Genomic DNA, 20,840 nt, shown 5'->3' with positions numbered 1-20,840 from the left:
GACCCCAAACTTTTGAACGGTAGTGTATATATATATATATATATATATATATATATATATATATATATATATATATATATATACACATACATACATACATACATACACACACACACACACACACACACACACACACACACATATGTATATATATATATATATATATATATATATATATTTATACTATATTTATATAGTGTGTGTGTATATATATATATATATATATATATATATATATATATATATATATATATATATATATATATATATATATATATATATGCACATCACTGCTTGAGTTGCATGTTATGAGCCTATGTCATATTTTAGTTTCACCTTGGAAATTTAAATGCTGGTAATAAACAAACTTAGTCCGATATTCAAATCTTTGAGTTTTACCTGTATATGACTTTTATCAGTGGTTCTCAAACTGTTTTCACCGAGTTCCATCTCAGAAAACCCTTGGCTTTCCAAGTACCACCACAATGGCCAACATTAAAATACAGTAGCATAGTAGGCCTAAGTATTCATTAAAAACAAGGCAGAGGTTTTATTGAACAAATATGTTTAATATTTTTGTTACTGTAACATCACAAACAGTTTGAACAGTTACTGTGTTTGAATATTTCATTAGGGGATTATTTGGCGTACTACAGTTTGAGACTCACTGACTTTTTCCTCAATCCAACATGCTTTCAAATGATGTATAGAAACCTTGCTGTGCATTTGCTACACCCTCATGTAGAACTGGCGGGTTATAAAACAATGATATTTCAAAATAAAATCGCAAGTACTTTTTTAAAAAATAGTTTATTTGAATATACATATAGGCGACTATAAATAACAAATTGCCGTCTTCTGGCAGTCATGGTCACAGGACGACTGAGAGGTAGTCACAAACCTGAAAGAAGAGTAACAAAATGTGATAGCAACAGAGTTGTGTAGGCTCCAGCTGCTAAAACCAAGAACATAGCATGTTACGTTGTAACTAGGGATGGCTGATACGGCCTGAAATCTATACCGCGATATACAGTACAGGCCAAAAGTTTGGACACACCTTCTCATTCAATGCATTTTCTTTATTTTCATGACTATTTACATTGTAGATTGTCACTGAAGGCATCCCAACTATCAATGAACACATGTGGAGATATGTACTTAACAAAAAAAGGGGAAATAACTGAAAACATGTTTTATATTCTCCTTTCTTCAAAATAGCCACCATTTGCTCTGATTACTGCTTTGTACACTCTTGGCATTCTCTCGATGAGCTTCACGCACACCTGTGAAGCATACTTGCCAACCCTCCTGAAATTTCCGGGAGACTCCCGAATTTCAGTGCCTCTCCCGAAAATCTCCCGGGGCAACCATTCTCCCGAATTTGTCGCGATTTCCAGCCGGACTTAAGGCACGCCCCCTGCAGGTCTGTGCGGACCAGAGTGAGGACAGCCTGTCGTGACGTCCGCTTGGCCAACCAAAAAGTAACCACAGAACACTATATCGTATAGTGTTCTGTGGTTACTTTTTGGTTGGCCAACGGTTTACGTTGTATTGCGCACCCTGACGGCAAGTGTGGGAGTCGGTCGGTTCTGAAGTATGAAGTAAAGAGACGTAACTTCGTCACCTCGCCTGGTTATTGACTCCAACCCAGAATATTACACTGCCCATACCTATGCTCCTTCAAAGGCTGTGCTACTGGCTGCAAAGCATTGCACTTTCAAATACAACAACGAGTAGAGATGTCCGATAATATCGGCCTGCCGATATTATCGGCCGATAAATGCGTTAGAATGTAATATCGGAAATTATCAATATCGTTTGTTTTTTTTAATTAAATCAACATAAAAAACACAAGATACACTTACAATTAGTGCACCAACCCAAAAAACCTCCCTCCTCATTCACACAAAAGGGTTGTTTCTTTCTGTTATTAATATTCTGGTTCCTACATTATATATCAATATATATCAATACAGTCTGCAAGGGATACAGTCCGTAAGCACACATGATTGTGCGTGCTGCTGGTCCACTAATAGTACTAACCTTTAACAGTTAATTGTACTCATTTTCATTAATTACTAGTTTCTATGTAACTGTTTTTATATTGTTTTACTTTCTTTTTTATTCAAGAAAATGTTTTTAATTTATTTATCTTATTTTATTTTATTAATTAAAAAAAAAAAGTACCTTATCTTCACCATACCTGGTTGTCCAAATTAGGCATAATAATGTGTTAATTCCACGACTGTATGTATCGGTTGATATCGGTATCGGTTGATATCGGTATCGGTAATTAAAGAGTTGGACAATATCGGAATATCGGATATCGGCAAAAAGCCATTATCGGACATCCCTAGTAGAGAGGAGTGTTATGTGTGTATATGTGTAATAAATGAACACTGAAATTCAAGTATTTTATTTATATGTATATATATATATATATATATATATATATATATATATATATATATATATATATATATATATATAAGAAATACTTGAATTTCAGTGAATTCTAGCTATAAATATACTCCTCCCCCCTTAACCCCCCCCAAATCTCCCGAATTTGGAGGTTGGCAAGTATGCTGTGAAGTGAAAACCATTTCAGGTGACTACCTCTTGAAGCTCATCGAGAGAATGCCAAGAGTGTGCAAAGCAGTAATCAGCGTAAAGGGTGGATATTTTGAAGAAACTAGAATATAAAACATGTTTTCAGTTATTTCACCTTTTTTTGTTAAGTACATAACTCCACATGTGTTCATTCATAGTTTTGATGCCTTCAGTGACAATCTACAATGTAAATAGACATGAAAATGAAGAAAACACATTGAATGAGAAGGTGTGTCCAAACTTTTGGCCTGTACTGCATGAACACCTAAGCACTTATCAACATAATCAAAACTGAAGCTTTTTACAAGTACATGTGTCATGCATTGTGGCTCATAATGCAAATGACAATGAATTCATCTAGCAGCGCCCTGTATAACCCATCGCTACAGAATAGATAGACAGCAGTCCTTTGGGAAACACTGGGCCTAAAAACCTATTCTATGTATGCTGGGCGTTGCTATGCAGTATGCACGTTACTGGCTCTCTGCAAGTCAGTTAAGTTGCACAGAATGGCAAGAAACATGACACAAGATGTCATTTTTTCCCCATTTTCTGGTCTTTGAAATGACAAACTGTTCAGCCCCGCGTGTGGACTCGGTGGCCACACTCTCTTGGGGTACAGGGTGTCTTGACTCTTTTGCATATATGTAAACATTTTGTTTGAATAATTTTATCTAAGTTATCACAAAAACTTTGTGTTTCAACGAGTTCCCAGCGAGAAGCAAAAACATGTCTTTGAACCTTCCAAGAAGAAGGCTTGTAAAACTCCACTGTGTAGGGGGGAAGCAACATGAAGGTGTTCTGTTTTCTTTCATGTATTGTAATCAACAAATATATTGTTTTTAACCCAAGGACTACAAAGCGGAGAGAAGGCAGGATCTGCCCAAGTTTGAAGTCTTTTACGAACCTCTTTTTTGAAGTCTTTTATGAACTTTCTTTGAACTGTTTTACGACCTTTTCTGTGAAGTGTTCTGTAACCAAAGGCAACGCTGTTTACGACCCACGTCCCTTAAGAAGCAGCTGTTGCCATGTGGTCAAATAAAGGAGGAGGCGTACAATCTTTCGCCAGAGCGTGCTGGATGGAGACTGTACAAGAGTACAGCCCAGACATTTCTCCTCAAGTTGAGCCAAATTTAATTCCGTCTTTGTTTAATTCCTTGCTTCTTGTCTCGTTTAATAGATGTCATCAGTGTTTGAACCTGACGCATTTACACTCAAGAATCTTTGAAGTTGTGTGTGCGTGTCAAAGTTTACACTTGACATTGTTGTACCTTGCAGCTCACCAGCAGGCTGGGAGGAGCGTCTGTGTTTGACGCCAATGAGAAAACGGGGTTGTGGAGACAATCTTCCATGTGCTCTGTGACTCTGGATTCCAAAAGACGCTGCAGGACATCTGGCGTAACGTTCTTCCCCTAAGCAGCAAGAAATGGCAACATCCTTTCAGCAAAATGCAACTCAGCATGATGGTGTTACAACATTAATTCAAATATTTCCTACTATTGGCTTGGATTACAATCCTTTAGTGTCGGCCTTTAAAGGGGAACTCCACTTTTTTTTTTTTAATTCTAAAAGCTGCATTCATCCTGCGTATATTCAGCTTCAAAAAGACAAGGTTGCGAATCCTCATTTGTCTAAAAATAGTCGTATTTGTTGTTTGTTACCAAGAACTGCCATGATTGGAAGACACACACGCCTTGTTTACGGAAGTCAGACACACGTTGCCAGAAGTCCGAAGTGCCCTGCTATGGAAACGGAAATAAATGCGCCAAAGAACTAGCTCCAGCAATGATTAAAATGACCAAAATATGATATATATTGAACATATTACATATTGTTATGAAGGTGTCTATTACTACATATACATATATATATATATATATATATATATATATATATATATATATATATATATATATATATATATATATATATATATATATATATATATATATATATATATATATATATATATATATATTAGGGCTGCAACTAATGATTAATTTGATAATCGATTAATCTGTCGATTATTACTTCGATTAATCGATTAATAATCGGATAAAAGAGACAAACTACATTTCTATCCTTTCCAGTATTTTATTGAAAAAAATAACAGCATACTGGCACCATACTTATTTTGATTATTGTTTCTCAGCTGTTTGTACATGTTGCAGATTATAAATAAAGGTTTATTAAATTTTTTTTTTAAATTGCCTCTGCGCATGCGCATAAATAAATGATAAATGGGTTATACTTGTATAGTGCTTTTCTATCTTCAAGGTACTCAAAGCGCTTTGACAGTATTTCCACATTCACCCACACATTCAAACACTGATGGCGGGAGCTGCCATGCAAGGCGCTAACCAGCAGCCATCAGGAGCAAGGGTGAAGTGTCTTGCCCAAGGACACAACGGACGTGACTAGGAAGGTCGAAGGTGGGGATTGAACCCCAGCAACCAGCAACACTCCGATTGCTGACACGGCCACTCTACCAACTTCGCCACGCCGTCCCATAGCAAAGCATAGATCCAACAAATCAAAGACTAAATTAATCGCCAACTATTTTTATAATCGATTTTAATCGATTAGTTGTTGCAGCCCTAATATATATATATACTGGTGTCTGTTACTATATATATATATATATATATATATATATATATATATATATATATATATATATATATATATATATATAGTAACAGACACGTTCATAACAATATGTAATATACTGTATATATATATATATATATACAGTGGGGCAAAAAAGTATTTAGTCAGCCACCCATTGATTGTCAATGGGTGGCTGACTAAATACTTTTTTGCCCCACTGTAAATATATATATATATATATATATATATATATATATATATATATATATATATATATATACAAATCAATATATATATATATATATATATATATATATATATATATATATATATATATATATATATATATATATATATATATATATATATATATATATATATACAGTGGGGCAAAAAAGTATTTAGTCAGCCACCCATTGACAATCAATGGGTGGCTGACTAAATACTTTTTTGCCCCACTGTATATATATATATATATATACAGTATATTACATATTGTTATGAACGTGTCTGTTACTATATATATATATATATATATATATATATATATATATATATATATATATATATATATATATATATATATATATATATATATATATATATATATATATATATATATATAGTAACAGACACCAGTATATATATATATTAGGGCTGCAACAACTAATCGATTAAAATCGATTATAAAAATAGTTGGCGATTAATTTAGTCTTTGATTTGTTGGATCTATGCTTTGCTATGGGACGGCGTGGCGAAGTTGGTAGAGTGGCCGTGTCAGCAATCGGAGTGTTGCTGGTTGCTGGGGTTCAATCCCCACCTTCGACCTTCCTAGTCACGTCCGTTGTGTCCTTGGGCAAGACACTTCACCCTTGCTGTATGTATGTATATATATATATATATATATATATATATATATATATATATATATATATATATATATATATATATATATATATATATATATATATATATATATATATATATATATATATATATACATACATACTTGCAGTGTGTTTATAAAACATATTACATATTGTTATGAAGGTGTCTGTTACTACATTATATATGTATATATACTTGTAGTGTGTATATAAAACGTTGATAGAGGTTTTGAAGTGGTTTTAGAGGGCTTTGAAAGCGACAACGGTGACTCCCATTACTCGCATCTTCCAACCGTTTTTTATCATCTTTAAAATAAAAATAATATTTCGACATCTACAAAGCAATTAGCTACCGGCTGCCACCTACTGATATGGAAGAGTATAACACGGTTACTCTGCCGAGCTCTAGACAGCACCGACACTCAACAACAACACATCATTTGCAGACTATAATTACTGGTTTGAAAAAAATATTTTTAACCAAAATAGGTGAAATTAGATAATCTTCCATGGCACACCAGATTGTATCTCGCGGTACACAGTGGTTTAAAAACACTGGACTAGAGGATATAGAATAGCTAAACATGCTGCACAACACACCGTAGGATACAGAGAAGCATAGCAAACCGCTAAACTAACGTTAGCAGGGGTGGGCGGACGATACAAACAGCTACAGTAAGGATATGAAGTGTAGCATCAGTATAAGGTCTACAGCTAGAAGATCAATATTTGTATTCACGGGCATCTCTCCTACTAAATTGTCGTATGAGGTGTGTTAGGAAGCGGCATCACACAGACAGTCCCATTATAGAGTATTAATGAGAATGGGCAAACAGGTAGACAAATACATTTGTGGCAGTGCAAATGTAATGAATGTATGGGAAAGAGCCTTCAAACCTTTGTATCGATGCACATTCCACAGGGGCAGGAGATGCAATGGCTGTTTATGTTCAAGTAGTTCCTAGCAAACACAGGCTGATCATGTCAACAACCTGTTAAATCCTCCAACAAGCACAATTTTGTCGTGGTACTCACGCATTGCACAGGGGGCAAATAATATGAGTATCTTCCATGCCTTCGACAACGGATGATATGTACTGCTCCTCGAATTGCTGGTTCCGTTCATACTCCTCAATAATTGACATTTCTGGAGTACAGGGGGGGAAACGGTTCAGCTTACATTTGTATTTACAGAACAGCACGTTTGGATGAAAGCGTGGAATATTACCGTGAGACAAGAGCTCCTGCTGGATTTCCTCCAACACTGCCAGTTCATCAGACTCCTTCATGACACTGTACATCTGTTGATGGCAGAAAAACTACAGCTTAGAGTAGCACAGATTTCCCCACAACTACATTTTTTTATTTTTTTTGTCATAAAAAAATACAATCATGTGTGCTTACGGACTGTATCCCTGCAGACTGTATTGATATATATTGATATACAATGTAGGAACCAGAATATTAATAACAGAAAGAAACAACCCTTTTGTGTGAATGAGTGTGAATTAGTGTAAAAAATGGGGGAGGAAGGTTTTTGGAGTTGGTGCACTAATCGTAAGTGTATCTTGTGTTTTTTATGTTGATTTAAAAAAAAACAAAAAAAAAACAATTTTTTTTATTTCTTGTGGTTGGGGACCACTGCTTTACGAAACCTTCTTAGCAAAAATGTGTTTAAGAAATTTGAATATTATAGAAGAAGACACGAAAAGTCAGACACTCTTTTTAATTTTTATTGCCAATCTTATGCCGACAACCGGTTCAATTCAAACAAGTATTTCTTCCCGTCCGTCTTCCGTGGTTCACACCCAGACACACAACAACTCTTCCTCATTCTCTGCCAATCCCCTTCTCAGGCACGGATGATGTGTTCAATACCATGGAAACAATGAACGTCGTACCACCCAAACGTACACATTAACACCAGCAGGTCGTTATGATTGGATATAGTTCATTATTTGCGCACTATTGACTAGTGAAGCACTGAAAATTTGGCCGCCGAAAAATGACATTGATCGCAGTGCTGCCGAAACCAGATGTTGTGATAACGTAAGCAATACACAGTGATTATAATCAGAGGAAAGTTACATTTTAAACAAAAATATTTAAATTTTTACTCTTGGTCCTTATTTTTGATTGGACATAAAAATATAAATAATTATCGATATCGACCGATACAAAACACTTATATGAAGATATAGTTTTCAGGCCTACCGCCCAACCTAGTGCAGTATCAGTATATAAACAATACTAAAGTGATTAGATCAATACTTTTCTTTTTGTTGGTAATAAAATAACATATTTTGGTCGCTTTTGTTTTTGTTTACAACCTCAAGAGACTATGTCTCTGGATACAGGAAGGCTCTAAAGGCAAAACCCAAAAGATTCAAAAGGAAGCCAATAGTAGTTTTTGCTTTGTTTAGTTATTGTCTACTTGCCACTTTATTTTGTTAAAAAATGTGTATGTAGCATTCAATACCAGAAATTTAATAAATCATTTGATTTACAACAATACTAGAACATTCTAAATGTAATGGTTGGGGTTAAATCACCAAAAGGTTTCCCGGGCGCGGCGCCGCTGCTGCCCACTGCTGCCCACTGCTCCCCAAGGGGATGGGTCAAATGCAGAGGACAAATTTCACCACATCTAGTGTGTGTGTGACAATCATTGGTACTTTAATCTTTAATCTTAATCTTAATAAAATAAGCTTTAGAATTTTTTTTTGGTTTACTTTAGTTACTCGATATCAAAGATTTTAGGTTCTGTAAACTATTGTCAAAGTATCGGATCTGGACTCCAAATCGGATCAGACCTGAAGCCAAAAAACTGGATCAGCACTGAAATTCGTGAGTCTACCAGGAAAATCGGGAGGGTTGGCAAGAATAAATATAGTGTATCTGCCTTAGGCCACCTAGAAGGCCTTACTGACCACAGCTCGTGATCTGACTGGCTATCGCGACTGTGTCAAATGTTTGTGTCCGCAACGCCCGCATTGTTGATTCTGAAAGCCTCAGGCAGATTTGGTACAGCATGGCAACATAGGCTAGCTGAATTCTGATTGAATAAAAACTCTATAACCTAAAAACAACAGCGCTGGAAGGAGCATACTCGGACATGAAGAGAATATGAACCCTTTTAGATATTTAGGGAAAGTAAATGAAAAAATACTTATATCTTTAATTATAAACCAAGCAAAACTATACCTCAATGAAAATGCACTCTGTACTCTATACTGCACCTTGGTAGTCCCATACCTTACATACTGTGTTGAAGTATGGGGGAATACTTACCACAACACAATTCATCCTCTGATCATATTACAGAAAAGAGCAGTGCAGATCATTCACAACGTTGGTTATTTAGAACATACTCATAATCTGTTTATGCAATCAAAGTTGCTCAAATTTGATGACCTTGTTAAATATAATACATTAATAATCTTATATAAAGCACTTAACAAATTATTGCCGCCTAATCTACAACGTTTTTTTTATAAGACGAGTGCAGCCTCATAACTTGAGAGGCTTTGGATATTTCTAATTGCCGAGAGCTCAAACCACTCGTAAACGTTTTTGTGTGTCTGTATGCGGAGTAAAACTATGGAACAAACTGGACTTACAACACAAGCAATGCCAAACTATTAATGGATTTAAACTATTATACAAACATGGGGTCTGGTTCAAATATAGAGATGAGGGTCTTTAATTTGACCTGCTGCTGTACTCTGTCTCAAAGTGATAACATGTGCTCAATGTTTCCTTACCATTATTGCTATGTTGTCTATTACCATTATTGCTATGTTGTCTATTACCATTGTTGGTATATTCATTTTTTCTACATTGTTGATACAAATGATTGTTACAGTGTAATAATTATTGTTACCTGTGGTAATGCCACTATGATACAACATCTGTATTATAATCCTTGAACAAAGTAAGAGTGAAACTCATGTGAATAATCACTGAATGGAGAACTGGGGGTGGGATTAAATAAATTATCTTCTTCCCACTCACTTTCAGGCAAAACTGGACAATCATGCATTACATACCAGTGATGGGTCCAGCAACACTGATGCATCGGCGCATGCGTCGAGCTCATAGAGCAAAAGCCTGTGTCTGTGCGCGTACCGCTTTTAGAAAGTCACGTGACCGATCATGAGCTGTTTCGGTCACGTGACCGATACGCGAACTGTGTCGCCTCCTCTGTGCCCTGTGAGCGGGTCTTTTCTACAGTCGGAGAAATAATAACTAAGAAGAGAAATCGTCTAAAATGTAATACGTTGGAAAAACTGTTTTTTTTTAATAAAAATGTGTAAAAAAATAAATAAATAAAAATCCCAGTTTACAAGCATCCTCATTCTCAACACATTCTCTTAGATTTCCATGTTATGATACATGTTCACATTATTTATTGACTATCTAAAAAAGATAAAAATATATTTTTATTTAAATGAAGATATGAAATAATCCTAAATGAAATACAATGACTTGGTTTATATCAGGGGTCACCAACGCGGTGCCCGCGGGCACCAGGTAGCCCGTAAGGACCAGATGAGTAGCCCGCTGGCCTGTTCTAAAAATAGCTCAAATAGCAGCACCTATCAGTGAGCTGCCTCTATTTTTTAAATGTTGTTTATTTACTAGCAAGCTGGTCTCGCTTTGCTCGACATTTTTAATTCTAAGAGAGACAAAACTCAAATAGAATTTGAAAATCCAAGAAAATATTTTAAAGACTTGGTCTTCACTAACTGACAAAGAAACAGATAAAAGATTTGGTGTCCAGTTCAACGTGTGACATGATTTATTTAAAAATTTGAGAGTTGACGTTTGTATTTTACATTAGTTATTATTTGTACAAACATGGTGCAAAGTAATTCATGATTTGTTAAAAAAATGTTAGTGGCTAGCTAGTTAAAATGGGATATTGTGATTTCACAAGACTGTCTTAGAAGTGATCATTTGAAAATGTTCAATTTGAAAAATGTGCACTTAGAGAAAATATAAAAATAAAGTGTTGCATATTGATATTTATCTGTTTCTCTATATATTTATTGTGAGAAATCATTAAGATGATCAGTGTTTCCACAAAGATAAATATCATTAATTATTAATAATAACAGAGTTAAAGGTAAATTGAGCAAATTGGCTATTTCTGGCAATTTATTTAAGTGTGTATCAAACTGGTAGCCCTTCGCATTAATCAGTACCCAAGAAGTAGCTCTTGGTTTCAAAAAGGTTGGTGACCCCTGGTTTATATTATTGTATATACTAGGTCAGTGTTTTTCAACCTTTTCTGAGCCGAGGCACATTTTTGTGCCGTAAGGACCAGATGAGTAGCCCGCTGGCCTGTTCTAAAAATAGCTCAAATAGCAGCACCTATCAGTGAGCTGCCTCTATTTTTTAAATGTTATTTATTTACTAGCAAGCTGGTCTCGCTTTGCTCGACATTTTTAATTCTAAGAGAGACAAAACTCAAATAGAATTTGAAAATCCAAGAAAATATTTTAAAGACTTGGTCTTCACTAACTGACGAAGAAACAGATAACAGATTTGGTGTCCAGTTCAACGTGTAACATGATTTATTTAAACATTTGAGAGTTGACGTTTGTATTTTACATGAGTTATTATTTGTACAAACATGGTGCAAAGTAATTCATGATTTGTTAAAAAAATGTTAGTGGCTAGCTAGTTAAAATGGGATATTGTGATTTCACAAGACTGTCTTAGAAGTGATCATTTGAAAATGTTCAATTTGAAAAATGTGCACTTAGAGAAAATATAAAAATAAAGTGTTGCATATTGATATTTATCTGTTTCTCTATATATTTATTGTGAGAAATCATTAAGATGATCAGTGTTTCCACAAAGATAAATATCATTAATTATTAATAATAACATAGAGTTAAAGGTAAATTGAGCAAATTGGCTATTTCTGGCAATTTATTTAAGTATGTATCAAACTGGTAGCCCTTCGCATTAATCAGTACCCAAGAAGTAGCTCTTGGTTTCAAAAAGGTTGGTTTATATTATTGTATATACTAGGTCAGTGTTTTTCAACCTTTTCTGAGCCGAGGCACATTTTTGTCATTAATAAAATTCTGAGGCACACCACCAGCAGAAAACATTAAAAAATGAAACTCAGCAGCCGATATTGACAATAAAAAGTCGTTCTCGCAATGGTTGAATATGAATTTAAACCATAACCAAACATGCATCACTATAGTTCTTGTCTCAAAGTAGGTGTACTGTCACGACCTGTCACATCACGACGTGACTTATTTTGAGTTTTTTGGTGTTTTCCTGCGTTTTAGTTATTGTCTTGCGCTCCTATTTTGGTGGCTTTTCCTCTTTTGTTGGTATTTTCCCGTAGCAGTTTCATGTCTTCCTTGAACGCAATTCCCCGCAACTGCTTTGTTTTCGCGATCAAGACTATTGAAGTTGTGCGGACGCTATCCTTCTTTGTGGGGACATTGTCGATTGTCATGTCATGTACATGTACTTTGTGGACGCTGTCTTTGCTCCACACTCTGTAAGTCTTTGCTGTCGTCCAGCATTCTGTTTTTGTTTACTTTGCAGCCAATTCAGTTTTAGTTCCGTTTTGCACAGCCATCCCTAAGCTTCAATAGCTTTTCTTAGCGGCACTCGCCTTGTTTATTTTTGGTTTAAGCATATTGTGATCACGACAAACCATGTTCCCGGCATCTACAAAGCAATTAGCTACCTGTTGCCACCTACTGATATGGAAGAGTATTACACGGTTACTCTGTCGAGCTCGAGACAGCACAGACACTCAAGAATGGCACAGTGGTTGAAAAACACCGTACTAGGTCATAAAATCAGTGTCAGTTGAGTCGGTCCATAGGTTGCCTGTAGGGATTTTTAATGTCCAGCAGATGTCAGTATTTAGTGACACAGTATCGACACAGTATCAATACAGTTTTGCAATGTGTCGAAACGCTTCATGACGCCTCATCAACCCATCACTATTACATACTGTACATTACCTTTTGCACTACATTAATTTATATTACTATATGTTGTCAACTTTGTACTTTTTTATGTCATTGCCTGAAATAAATAAATAAATAAATAAATGGGAAAAAAATAAAAAATGATCATGATTTCTGGTTATGTTCTGACGGCACACCACTGGGTTTTAATGTATTTTTGCGTTTGCCCCTACAGGCCACCGTACTCGCATACCTCTGCGATGCCATCTGGGCCCCACAAGGACGGTAGTCTCCGGTCTTCTGACTGCAGAGCTGTCCATTCCTCCTCCATAACCTCTTGTACCATCAGGGAAGTCCTGGAGCCGCCGCACTTCGGACTCTCGCCCATGTTACGATACTTGTCAAGCAACCTCGACCGGCTCCCCTTGAGCCTTTCCACACACCGCTAATAAACACAGTGAAACGCTCATTATTTGTCAACATGGCTACATCGATACATAGCGCTTCTATGCTAACTGTTATTGTATCTAAATGTCCCACCTGGCGATATGTTTCCCTCCATGGCGGCGTCGTTGCTTTATAAAGCAAACGGTGCTTCTGCAATGAATCCATTTTATAGTCTAGTGAAGAAAATAAGACGAACGCCACGAATGTAAACACCGCCGCGGCGGCCGTCCAGCAAAAACAAAACCGCTTCCGGTTTTAAGACAATGCACCGGAAGTGAATGTTTTGCGCAGCATCGAGCGCTACTGCCTACTGGCGCTCACGAGACGCGGGGCCGCCATTTTGGAGTGGTGATCCGCTCCACTCAGTGCAATTCATTTGGCAGGAGCAATGAACTGTCAGCGCATTTAATTCATCTTACCTCACTGAATACCACTGATTTTCACGCGCTTTTTTGTCATACGTGTAGCTATGATAAAGGACACATGTTTTGGCGTGTTTTATTATTCATAGTTATCTTAACAGTAATAGAATATTCCTATAAGTGTACAGCTCCACTAATGGACATTGGAGTGTATTGCTAGAAACATAATTTTATATGGGACTTTATTGTATTATATGTATAGTGCTAGAAACATAATTTTATATGGGACTTTATTGTATTATATGTATAGTACATGTTCCAAAAAGAAAAAAGCATAAAACACCACCAGAATTAGAGATATTACAAGTCAAAGTGATGAAGCTTAGTGTTACGCTCATGACTTGGTGTAACTAAACATTACCCTATAAGATGAAGGCAATTGCATTTTATTGATATTTGAAATGTATTCAATGTTTATAAATGAATATTTAAATATACTAAATGTAAAAAAGGGAATAAATATTCAAAATAAGATCATTAAATTAAATCTAGTTTGGTTACGCCATCATGAGCGCAACACAAGGTTGTAAAAGTTTCAACTACAATTCTAAATAAGATGTCAAAAGCAAACTGAAATCAAATACACACAGCTTAAAGATTGATCCATACCTATTTAAATTTAGTAATACATAAATATGAGGACTTATCAAAATATAAAAGAAATATACCTGAACAGAACGCTCATGATGGTTACACCAAAAAAGTAACGCTATGAATCGTGTTTTTCCAAGTTTTTGGGGCATTTTTATGCTATTTCCAAGCATCTCTTTTTTTATTATCGTTGATTTTAAATGGTCAAACTAATGCATATTATATATGCATGCCCTAGTAAACAAAACAAAAAAGTCATATTTATTTTGATTGTTACATTTTGAAGTACATTTGTGCAGGTGGGTGCGAATGTACCCATTACCAGAGCTGTACACATATGCTATAAGTGACATGGGAATATAATCCCAGAGAAGGGGGGAAAAAACGGTCAGCTATTTTTAAATTGAAGAAACAATATGACTAGGTTATATATACATGCATATATCCTACATAAACTATGTATGAATACATTAGATATCTATATAACTTAGGGACCTATAGACTGTATCTCTGTTGCTGCAGCAGCAGAGAGTTTATTCTGTCCTGACAAATTGTATTGATATTTTAATAATAATAATAATAATAATAGATTTTATTTGTAAAAAGCACTTTATATTGAGTAAACAATCTCAAAGTGCTACAGTGTATTAAAAACAATAAAAAAAATAAAAAGATATTAGATACATAAATAAAAAATAAAAACTAGAACAGCCAAATAGCTATAACTAGTATGCATATATCTAAAAAAAGGCTTTTTTTTTTTTTTTTTTTTTTTAAAGAAGGGCTTTTAAGACTTTTTAAAAGCATCCACAGTCTGTAGTGCCCTCAGGTGGTCAGGGAGAGCGTTCCACAGACTGGGAGCGGCGGAGCAGAAAGCCGGTCTCCCATTGTTCGTAGCTTTGTCCTCTGAGGTTGGAGGAGGAGAGCACCTTTTGTATTACATTCTTCCCTTAAATGATCATGTTTACAGTGATTGTTTTATATGTATTTTTTATGTATGTCGCTTTGGATAAAAGCGTCTGCCAAATACTTAAACATAAACATATATAAACACCTGGAAGTCTTTGTATCAGCTAAAACCACCAATCTGTTCACTGGATTCAGAATAAAACCAAATTCTGTCTTACCCAACAATGTTAGTATATGAATATTGTTACTTGAAGACTTATACATTTTTAAATGTAATTAATTTCATTGACAAGCAATTCTATTATGGTCATACTCTTGTTTGCTAGCGGCTACGATTTCAGTACTATTGAAGATCTTTGCTCCTTCTCAACTCTGTGGTATTATTCTTTTCACAAAATACAACCAATAGTACGTTAATGTTAAATCTTACTTGTGAAAAGTAATCCCCCGATTCCTATTTTCAACAGTCCGCTCATTTGAGCGGGAAAACGCTGAACACCATCTTTGTTTTCTACCTGTCAACTGTCAGTTTAGGCTGCTCGCCGGCTCCTCATCACCACTTCAAGATGGCGGACGAATTTCTCGCGTCACAGCAGCCAATGCTGCGTCTACTTATAAGATGTCTATGATTGTGGGTAATAGTGTTTGCATGCTCTGTAATGTTTTTTGACTTTTTCGGTTCGCTGCAAAATAAAATAAACATGACACTTGAGGAAAAAAGTCATTGAATGCTTGATTGTGTTTGAATAAAGTGGCGTTCATTTCTCTAAACGTGAGTGTTAGTTCATATAAACCTTCAGGTGTCAAGCTTAAATCTGGTCTAGTCTGGTCCGTTTCGAATGTTTAAGGAGACGTATATCTTTAATTCTGTAATTAAGAATGGGCTAATAACAGAATTATCTTGACTTTCAACACACTGCACACAAGCAAATGAAGGGCATACTTAGACTACAGCCATACATGTCACTCTAAGGGTGGCAGTATGAACAATACCTACACTGTCATAAACATGTGCCATATAGTGAAACCACACTAAACAACAACGACAAACACATTTTGGAAGAATATTTGCACCGCAACACAACATAAACACAACAGAACAAACTCCCAGAATTGCCTGCGGCACCAACTCTTCCGGGACGCTACAATATAAACAAACGCCATGGGTGGATCTACACCTAACATCCACTGTAATGATACCAAGTACAATAGCGTATCTAGTCAATACTACTATGATTACATCGATATTCTTTAACATCACAAAATCTTCTTTCGTTTTTTTTAAAATTCATATGATGTTTATAAACTCAGAAAATATGTCCCTGGACACACGAGGACTTTGAATATGACCAATGTATGATCCTGTAACTACTTGGTATCGGATTGATACCCAAATGTGTGGTATCATCCAAAACTAATGTAAAGTATCCAAACAACAGAAGAATAAGTGATGATTACATTTTAACAGAAGTGTAGATAGAACATGTTAAAAGAGAAAATCAATCAATCAATGTTTATTTACACTACCGTTCAAAAGTTTGGGGTCACATTGAAATGTCCTTATTTTTGAAGGAAAAGCACTGTACTTTTCAATGAAGATAACTTTAAACTAGTCTTAACTTTAAAGAAATACACTCTATACATTGCTAATGTGGTAAATGACTATTCTAGCTGCAAATGTCTGTTTTTTGGTGCAATACCTGCATAGGTGTATAGAGGCCCATTTCCAGCAACTATCACTCCAGTGTTCTAATGGTACAATGTGTTTGCTCATTGGCTCAGAAGGCTAATTGATGATTAGAAAACCCTTGTGCAATCATGTTCACACATCTGAAAACAGTTTAGCTCGTTACAGAAGCTACAAAACTGACCTTCCTTTGAGCAGATTAAGTTTCTGGAGCATCACATTTGTGGGGTCAATTAAACGCTCAAAATGGCCAGAAAAAGAGAACTTTCATCTGAAACTCGACAGTCTATTCTTGTTCTTAGAAATGAAGGCTATTCCACAAAATTGTTTGGGTGACCCCAAACTTTTGAACGGTAGTGTATATAGCCCTAAATCACAAGTGTCTCAAAGGGCTGCACAAGCCACGACGACATCCTCGGTTCAGAGCCCACATAAGGGCAAGGAATAACTCACAATCCCAATAGGACGTCGATGTGAATGACTATGAGAAACCTTGGAGAGGATGTGGGTGACACCCCCCTCTCCCTTAGACCGTGTAGTATTTTATACGTAAGTAGTAAAACCTTCAAGTCACATCTTAAGTGCACAGGAAGCCAATCCAATCCAATCCACTTTATTTATATAGCACATTTAAACAACAAAATGTTTCCAAAGTGCTGCACAACAATATTAAAAACAACATTCAAATATTATAGTTAGCTACACCAATGACTGAATAAAAACAAAAAATAAATACAAAAAAAACAAAAACAAAAAACAAAAACAAAAACAATATAAAATAAATATGATTAAAAATGATTTTAAAAACCAATTAAAACAGCCAGTGCAGGTGAGTCAGTATAGGCGTAATATGATCAAACTTTCCATATAGAATGGATCTGACTATCATTTAAAAAGGTTTCCCTTTAGGGCAGTGGTTCCCAACCACCGGGCCGCGGCCCGGTACCGGTCCATGGATCGATTGGTACCGGGCCGCACAAGAAATAAAATAAAACTTCTTTTTTTTTAAATTTATTTTTTATTTATTAAATCAACATAAAAAACACAAGATACACTTAAAATTAGTGCACCAACCCAAAAAACCTCCCTCCCCCATTTACACTCATTCGCACAAGAGGGTTGTTTCTTTCTGTTATTAATATTCTGGTTCCTACATTATATATCAATATATATCAATACAGTCTGCAAGGGATACAGTCCGTAAGCACACATGATTGTATTTTTTTATGGCAAAAAAAAATAAAATTAAAAAAATCCCCCCGGTACGTGAGACAAATTACAAAAATTACAAAAAGGTTGGGGACCACTGCTTTCGGGGACCTGATTTTTGGCCCCATACCGTCAGAGGTCCCCTAAAGGTGACTGTGTAAACCAGGGGTGTCCAAACTTTTTACACTGAGGGCCGCATTCTGAAAAATCAAAGCAAGCAGGGGCCATTTTGATATTTTTTTATTTTAAAAACCAATACAATATATGTATAAAAAATATACATTTAGGCCTCCACTCAGGCTTGATCCCAGGGACCCCAAAGGGTTGTGGTCAAAAAAATATAAAAAATGTGCCATTATTCAGTATTATTATTTTTATTATTATTCAAGTTTTAAATCTCTAGATCAACATTAGGTCTATCTGTCAATATAACGGTTTTAAAGATTTAAGTTGTATGCTCTTGTTGTCAAAGAAAACACTGTTTTTTTAATGGAAAAAATACAAAATATGCAATATTTTCACACAATAAAATTTTTAAGTGGAATATTTGAGATTATATAATAATTGGAGCCTTTAAAAGGTCAATAACTCATAACAACATTGATTTTAATTCATTATTATTTTTTGAGCAGTGACACTAAAAAACAAATCACACTAAAATTATTGGGGATCCAAATAATTATAGTGTTAAAAAATAAATTGTTTTTTGTTTTTTTTTACTGTTTACTTTTAACACAATAATCTCGAGATCAACTTCCGATCTATCCGTCAATTATATGTTTTATTGTTGTTTATTTTTTTCGTTTGAGGCCCTTCTTTATAAAAAAAACAGCTCAGTTTTTATATGGCAAACACAAAATATGCAACATTTTCCCCAAAAATATCTCAGATGTGATGTAATTGGAGCCTTGAATAGGTCAATAATTCATAATGACATTGATTTTGATTCATTATTATTTTTTAAAAGAAAGAAACAGCCTGCATGGCAGCTTTGTGTTATTAGAGTAAACATTGCGACATTTTCTTGTGACATTTCACCTGTTTGCTCTTTTATACCACTTATCATGTTTTTAAAGTACACTTCATTCATTAACGGTGTTACAAAAAAGATCAGTTAGAATAATACATAATGTTGGATATAGAGAACATACAAACCCTTTATTTATTGAATCAAAAATACTGAAATTCCACGACATAGTGAATTTGTAAACAGCTAAAATTATGCACAAAGCAAACTATAACCTGCTACCCAAGAATATACAACAATTCTTCTCAAAAAAAGAGGAGAAATATAATCTTAGAGAAAAACGTAATTTAAAACATTTGTTTGCACGTACAACACTTAAGACCTTCAGTATATCAGTATGTGGAATTAAATTATGGAATGGATTAAGCAAAGCAATCAAACAATGTACTAATATGATACACCTCAAGAAACTCTTCAAACTTAAAGTGTTTACAAAGTACAAAGAAGAAGAACCATGACAAACATTCTCAATTTATTTCATCCATCCATTCATTCATTCTTAATGTAATCTTACTTATCTCATCATATGAAATATGACTTACTTCACCAATTATTATTATTAAATTCTTACAATTATTTATTTATTTATTTTTATTGTGATTACTTATGGAGTTTATTGTGAATAAATTGTGAACAGGAAGTGAACAAAAAGTTTTTAGCAACTGTTATGTAAAGAAAAGGGGTTAGGATTAAATAAGCTCTGCTTCTTCCTACTCCTTTTCGAACATGTTGAAAAGGGAAACTGGAAATTGTGATGTATCATGTTTAGAGATGTCCGATAGTATCGGTCTGCCGATATTATCGGCCGATAAATGCGTTAAAATGTAATATCGGAAATTATCGGTATCGTTTTTTTAATTATCAGTATCGTTTTATTTATTTATTTTTTTATTTTATTTTTTTTAATTAAATCCACATAAAAAACACAAGATACACTTATAATTAGTGCACCAACCCACCCCATTCACACTCATTCACACAAAAGGGTTGTTTCTTTCTGTTATTATTATTCTGGTTCCTACATTATATATCAATATATATCAATACAGTCTGCAAGGGATACAGTCCGTAAGCACACATGATTGTGCGTGCTGCTGGTCCACTAATAGTACTAACCTTTAACAGTTAATTTTACTCATTTTCATTAATTACTAGTTTCTATGTAACAGTTTTTATATTGTTTTACTTTCTTTTTTATTCAAGAAAATGTTTTTAATTTATTTATCTTATTTTATTTGATTAATTTTTTAAAAAAGTACCTTATCTTCACCATACCTGGTTGTCCAAATTAGGCATAATAATGTGTTAATTCCACGACGGTTGATATCGGTATCGGTTGATATCGGTATCGGTAATTAAAGAGTTGGACAATATCGGCATATCGGATATCGGCAAAAAGCCATTATCGGACATCCCTAATCATGTTGTATGCATGCATGTTTGAAATAAACTCAAACCCAATTTTTTTCAATCGTATTTTTCAAATGTGCC

At 34.8% G+C, this 20,840-nt stretch overlaps 1 protein-coding gene across 1 annotated transcript; it reads right to left on the bottom strand.

Annotated features, from left to right (window-relative positions):
- Nucleotides 1–739: 739 nt before the first annotated feature.
- On the bottom strand, nucleotides 740–13,754 carry rpain (RPA interacting protein). Its single transcript, XM_062036297.1, has 7 exons — nucleotides 13,598–13,754; nucleotides 13,311–13,502; nucleotides 7,336–7,408; nucleotides 7,143–7,254; nucleotides 7,005–7,068; nucleotides 3,882–4,022; nucleotides 740–901 (listed from the first exon to the last, which is right to left on the bottom strand). The coding sequence occupies exons 1-7, from the start codon at nucleotides 13,667–13,669 to the stop codon at nucleotides 872–874; spliced, it is 684 nt and encodes a 227-aa protein (XP_061892281.1). The 5' UTR covers nucleotides 13,670–13,754; the 3' UTR covers nucleotides 740–871.
- Between the last annotated feature and the right edge of the window lie 7,086 nt (nucleotides 13,755–20,840).

Source organism: Entelurus aequoreus, linkage group LG25, assembly GCF_033978785.1.
Source record: "Entelurus aequoreus isolate RoL-2023_Sb linkage group LG25, RoL_Eaeq_v1.1, whole genome shotgun sequence".
Lineage (NCBI taxonomy): Eukaryota > Metazoa > Chordata > Actinopteri > Syngnathiformes > Syngnathidae > Entelurus > Entelurus aequoreus.
Note: the sequence above shows the minus strand (reverse complement) of the source record. Positions and strands in the feature narration are given on the sequence as shown.

Bases quoted from the DNA above. Each gene is read 5' to 3' on its own strand.
- rpain (XM_062036297.1), bottom strand. From the start codon at position 13,669: ATGGATTCATTGCAGAAGCACCGTTTGCTTTATAAAGCAACGACGCCG. The intron at 13,503-13,597 runs GTGGGACATTTA...TGTGTTTATTAG, and splicing joins GGAGGGAAACATATCGCCAG to CGGTGTGTGGAAAGGCTCAA. The intron at 902-3,881 runs GTACAACAATGT...CTCTTCTTTCAG, and splicing joins GCCTGCTGGTGAGCTGCAAG to GTTTGTGACTACCTCTCAGT.